Here is a 5,883-nt window from a genome sequence, read left to right as displayed (position 1 = left end):
ACTACAAAAAAGGGGGAGGTTCTTGATTAGTCGGAATCTCTCATTTTTATCAATATTTCCCGATTACTACAAAAAATTGTCAGTGTTATAAAATGAAATGCTGTGTCTAAGGCTTACATAGACTAAAAAACCTTGCTGAATTAATAATTATTATACTTGACAACGTTTGTTTACCATGTAATTAACTTATTCTATACGTTTTATATGTTTTTATTAGGCCTAAGTACCCACAAAACAATACCTAAAACCACGATACTGTACTACTAGGATCTACCTACACTGGTTTTGTACATAAATTAATTTACTTGATAATAAAGATATTTTGAAATTGAATTGAAATTGATTACTAGAAGACGCCTGAACCGATATGGAAAATTATGTCTCGTTACCATTACTACTTTTTCGTGCTACTTTGTAGTAATCTAATATATGCAAATGTTTATGGGTGGTTTGGTATTCTATAATCAATTGCTGTATAAGGTAAGTAAAAGGTGTAAGCACGAAGATTACACAGCTGCAAGTGTTTTAATCTTCCTCAAAAACGTAAAAAATACATGTTTTGTGTTAAATTTAAAAAAAAATGTGAGGTTTAACTTTTAAAGGATACTACAACTTTCGAATTTCGAATGTAGAATTCCATGAAATAAATATTTTAAGAAATGTTTTACAATTATATATTTATTATATCCCAAAAATAAGCCCGCTTGAGAGTTGATCTTGACTTTCAACAAGTTTGAAATTTTATTTAATAAGCTTATATTTATCACATTTAAGACTATTGAACATAGACTAACGGCCGTTCTCAATAGTTCTGTCAGTAATTAGCTGTCAATAATATGAAGCTGTCCCAATATACCCGATAAGTCATTCTTATCGCCTTATATTGGGACGCGTGAATTGTAATTTCCATACAAAGTTCTATCGCTAGCTAACCTAGCTAGGTATTGACAGACAGCGTGTAACGATAAGGTGAGTTACCGCCGTTAAATTTATTGGAACAGAAAAGTCAACAATAGTTAAGATTTTTAACTCAAGTAAGAGATAGACTGAATATTGGGAACGGCCGTTAGAATATAATAGCATTAAGACGAACTGACAGCACGATAAAGAGTGACCAATTTTATTTGTCACTATGCGCGTTAGCTAGTTGTTCAGTATTCAAAACTGTTACTACAGTTGGCTGGCTGTTTACTACAGTTACAATAGATTACGCTATACTTTCTATCTTGCTGTATCTCCGTTAGGGATGTTCGTCTCCCTCGCGCGATTTGTTTGTTTATAAACTACTATATTTTAATTCTATGATTTAATACAATCTAATAAATTAAAAGTTTATAAAATTGGAAAAGCAACCACATTAACAAATCATCTTCGTCCGGCGGCTCTAAAGGAACAGAGCCTAATGCGTCCATTTATGTCTAACACGATGCAACTGCCAATTTCATCTGAAAATGATATGATTCTGTTGTCCCCTTCCTGCCCAAGTGATACAGTATACGTGCTAGAAGGAGATCGTATCGTTCTGTTGGCCTGATTCACATAATCCGAAGGTGGATCGGTGGCGTGCTTGAAAATATGGTAAGCACCTGATAGTTGGCACTTAAATCTAATCAGTTTAGTGCCTACAGCTTCAACTTATCAATCATTCGATAAACCTCTCTCCACGGTTTCTACGCCCACCATTGTTTTATCATCCACTACTGTGCAACAAGTTGTTGTCAAGTCTTCAAGTTTTTGTTCCAAAGACTCGACTTCCTGGAATACCTCATTGCTGACTTCCCGTCCTGTAAACAACAGACATTAGTTACACACATAACGTCAATCCTTCCTATAAGAAAAATATTTAATTTTTTTTTCATATCGGTATAGTGAAAATGTGAAGGTCTGTAAAAAAATGATATTTTCAAGTTATACTCGAGTGGTAATCGTAAGTTTTAGTTTCTTTCGAAGATACATAGTAGTCTAGTAGTGTTGTAGTTACTATAGTACTAGTTAGGTCAACTACGAGGAAAGTAAAAAATAAAGTTCTTTTTCTCCCGGTATGTCTAGTACATAAACTGAGTATACTAGCGTAAAAGACAAACACTCTCCTCTTAACCGCAAGACTAAATTTAAAGTATTCATGTGTGCTAGTTTTACAGATGTGTTAGTGAGTTAGTGAAGTGTGTAGTATTTTGCTTTTAGACATTCCCTATGACAAATATTGATAAACTGCATCATATACACGTATACAATATTTTAGTTTCTAACACATTTTTTTTTAATTTACATAATCTTTAGGAAATAGTGTTTACTGCGTATATAAAACGTAATATTTGGTATTTTAGTGCATATTATGTTCTGCGAAAATAAACATCACGAAAGTAGTATTGAAGAATCAGTATTTAGCTGTGAAATAATTCTTTAGTTGGATTGTTGCTATTTGTAACAACAAAATCTAATACAGAACACGACAACAAATACTTTTTAAATAATACGCATTTAAACACAGAGCGATGACGATAAAAACACTAATATTTAAACGCGGTCCAATTTGACAGGAGACTAATGGACACTAAATTGTTTCGAAACGGTTTCATGGTCTTCATCTATTCCGTCTCTTTCTCACACCTAAGTTTTTATGTAAGGATAGTTATCTCACTTAATTTATGGTCTAGTATGTATCACTCGGAAGAAAGTGGTTTTTCCTTACTCAGGTGTTTTAAAAAATTCGGTTTCGCCTCTTGCCTACTAATTGAACGGATGTAGGAATAGTAGAAAGTGAATAATATATAATACGTACTAAGCCAAACGTTTCTCTTCATAACTCGTGGTATACTCCTTCTACCCTCAAGTAAATCATTTTCAATTAAAGGTATAGTGTTTTCTACTTGAGCTAAAACAAACTCACTGCACGATACAATCTCACTTATATTACTGAGTCCCATTGACGACACGAACTGCATCATTCTGTTCATATATAGATCAACTTTGAACAAATTGCAGTTAGTTCTAAATGTATACAATCTATCCTTTTCGTGAGGCACCAAGTTCCTATCAACAATATTGGACAGATTTGCAAGTGATGGATCATTTAAGCATTCACTCAACATGCATTCAACACTTTCTCGCCTTTGTATTTCGAATCGCCATCGGTTATCTTTTACGCACAAATTAATTAAATCACTTGGTTATTGGCCACTACTGTTACAAGTCCTCATTTCCCCGATCATTCGGAAAATCAATCTGCAATCATCGGCCGGTAAAGCACTCAGAGTTTGAATACTAACTTGTAACTGGTTATTTAATATTACTACTGAATGTCCCGTGGGAGCAATTCCCGTGATCGGAAGCTCTGTAGCGTCAATAACCGAGATATCAACCACTGATGTGTGGCAGCATAATTAATTTGACTCAAATGTTCTCCGGTAAATCGGATCATGGGTACTGATAGCTCAGGCAGCCGTTGAATGTCAATCGGGGGAGCCCTTCCCATTATTATTATTGCAGCTGACAGCCTTATCTCACTCTGTTGTACATTTTCGCTATTAACAGTATTTCCCCACATACCAAGTATGTGGTTGAATGTATTTTGTCTATTCAGATTATTGTTTTGTGAATATCGTGGCAAATCAGAAATTAAATTTAAATCATCTCTTAAATTAGTGTGTAAGCTAGCAATTCGATTTGTTCAGAGCTTAAGGACTGCAATGTCTCGCTACCAACAAAGTTGTAAATTCTTGTATCGATATATTTGACTGCGATGCATCATAGAATTGGCGAATCAAGCTGACGTCATTTTGAACGACTTCTCTGACTCGTGGTAAACTATCACGTTGTGCTTGTGGTAACTCACTATATATTTGATTGAAAACTTGGTCTTGCAAGTCTTGCATTATACTACTTGATGTTCTGTATCGAAACTCTCCTTTAGTCCAAAACGCAACGGATGCGCAATGTAAGAGAACTTCATTGTCTGTAATCAAGTTATCTGTATCCTTATGAAGAAACCAATTGACGAAATTTTCTATCATTGCAACTGAACTTAGTGTACCGCCTGATGTCTTTGCCATTGTATTCACCAGTCCTAACATGCTTGGTATATGGTGGCTACGTGCTACGATTGTGGAGATTCGCATAGATGCTCCCGTCGCCACAAAGTTAGCTATATTTGCAGCCAATCCAAGCCAAAGCAGCCGAGACTCTGAATCTGTTATAGGATTTATATCTTCACCGTGTGAACCTTTATCTGCAAGCTGGTATGAAGCTCGGCCTGTGGACCAGGCTGCACTAGCGACACTAGCTATAATTAATGGAGCCACTAAGCCACCCGTAGCAAATAATAATCCCACGGTTGTTCCAATTCCAACGGCCGCAGATGTAGAATCTATTACGCTTGCTGTTATTGAACTAGGTCTGGAAGATGGAGTTCCTTCAAAAGTATAGTTGGCATGACCATCCGATTTCGCTGACAGGACCAATCTACTCGGATATAGCATTAGTCCGAGCGGTAGCTTGTTGTAATTGTACCAATCATCGAAGCTTTTATAATATCTTCCTGTATTGTCGACAAAATATCTATGCGAGTCTCTGTAGCGCGAAACTCTAAAAATTGGCAGTTCATACAGTTTACTCTGGAAATATAACTCAACAGGCAAAACGGTGACAAAGTTTTCACTATCTCCATCGCAGCAATGTTTAATTGTTTCGACTATAGCTACAATAGCTTTTAGAGATGGTTCACGAAAAAAGCATAGATCACCATTTTCAGCTCTTCGTAATTCGTCTGGTGTCCATTTGGCTGGATCACAAAGGGGTAGGCCCATTGCCATTCCTATTGTATTCAATAATTGCGTGCCCTTAAGTAATTGAGGTTTATCACCCTGACCATCACCACCTCTATTAAGATATCTATCAACATTACTAGTTGCTATTGAGATTAAATTTAGTTCATTTACGTCCATTTTATATTATTTGACAAGTATCAATCGTATTTTGATGATGATCTTAAAACTCCAACGATAACCGTTTCAATCCACAACTTTAAAAAATTATCAAATTTTTCAACTTGACCTAGCTCATGTAGGTTGGGCAAATCTTTATCTAATTGGTTATTGATATTTTGAAAAACTTCCAACAAAACCTTTATTCTGGAACATAATTTGCAAATATCTCCTGCAGATCTAGTTAAATGTAAATCAATTCACTTTTTTGGGAACTGGCTTCTGCACGTCATATCTGCCCCCATTACCTAAAATAGAAGATTGGAATATTGAGTAAGCACAAAATCCATTGCAAAGGAGTTGTATAGAACGAGCTAAGTCTTTGTACGTTTACCAGTGATAGGTGTGTAATGTTAATACTACACTTTAATTAGGAATATAATAAAAAAATTCTTAACCTTTGCAGTAATTTGAATGGGGTCGAATAAGACTGCACTTTGATAAGTTTTTCTTTAATCTTTTAATTACACAGGTACTTATTTTATTTCAAAAGGAGGGTATTAAGAGATATTTTACTCGAGACTCGAAAATATGTTAATTGGGTCAGATTTTGACAGTAACGTTTGTTGACACAGGGGTCGTCAATGACAAAGACTAGCCATTCTCTTTTTAGTGTTTTGAATAAGCCATCCATTTTAGTGTGGTGCATCAAAAGAGTTCCTTCTTCGCTTTCGTACTTAAATACTCTTATATACATAGGTTGCACTAAAAGTATCGGTATTGGAATATTTCCACTGTTCCTGTCATATTAAAATCTTTTTAATTGAAAACTCCTTAGTTTTAAAAATCGAATACCCTTTATTTATTTAAAAAAAGATTCTCGGTCTTGTCACAAGGTTTTGTCAAACTTGTTTAGTCGTTGAGAAAATGGAATTGACTCGAGAAAATTCTAGAGCGATGA

The 5,883-nt window shown here is 35.1% G+C and overlaps 1 protein-coding gene across 2 annotated transcripts; it reads right to left on the bottom strand.

Annotated features, from left to right (window-relative positions):
• Positions 1–660: 660 nt before the first annotated feature.
• On the bottom strand, positions 661–5,116 carry LOC126969487 (uncharacterized). Of its 2 annotated transcripts, none has more exons than XM_050814952.1 (2): positions 2,693–5,116; positions 661–1,784 (listed from the first exon to the last, which is right to left on the bottom strand). In XM_050814952.1, the coding sequence occupies exon 1, from the start codon at positions 4,941–4,943 to the stop codon at positions 3,678–3,680; it is 1,266 nt and encodes a 421-aa protein (XP_050670909.1). In that variant the 5' UTR covers positions 4,944–5,116; the 3' UTR covers positions 661–1,784; positions 2,693–3,677. The 2 variants fall into 2 exon arrangements, with proteins under 2 accessions (XP_050670909.1, XP_050670908.1); XM_050814951.1 differs by having other exon boundaries at positions 2,783–5,116.
• Between the last annotated feature and the right edge of the window lie 767 nt (positions 5,117–5,883).

The sequence above is a fragment of the Leptidea sinapis genome, chromosome 18 (assembly GCF_905404315.1).
Source record: "Leptidea sinapis chromosome 18, ilLepSina1.1, whole genome shotgun sequence".
In the NCBI taxonomy this organism is placed as follows: Eukaryota; Metazoa; Arthropoda; class Insecta; order Lepidoptera; family Pieridae; genus Leptidea; species Leptidea sinapis.
The sequence above is the reverse complement of the archived record's forward strand: the minus strand, read 5'-3'. Positions and strand labels throughout refer to the sequence as shown.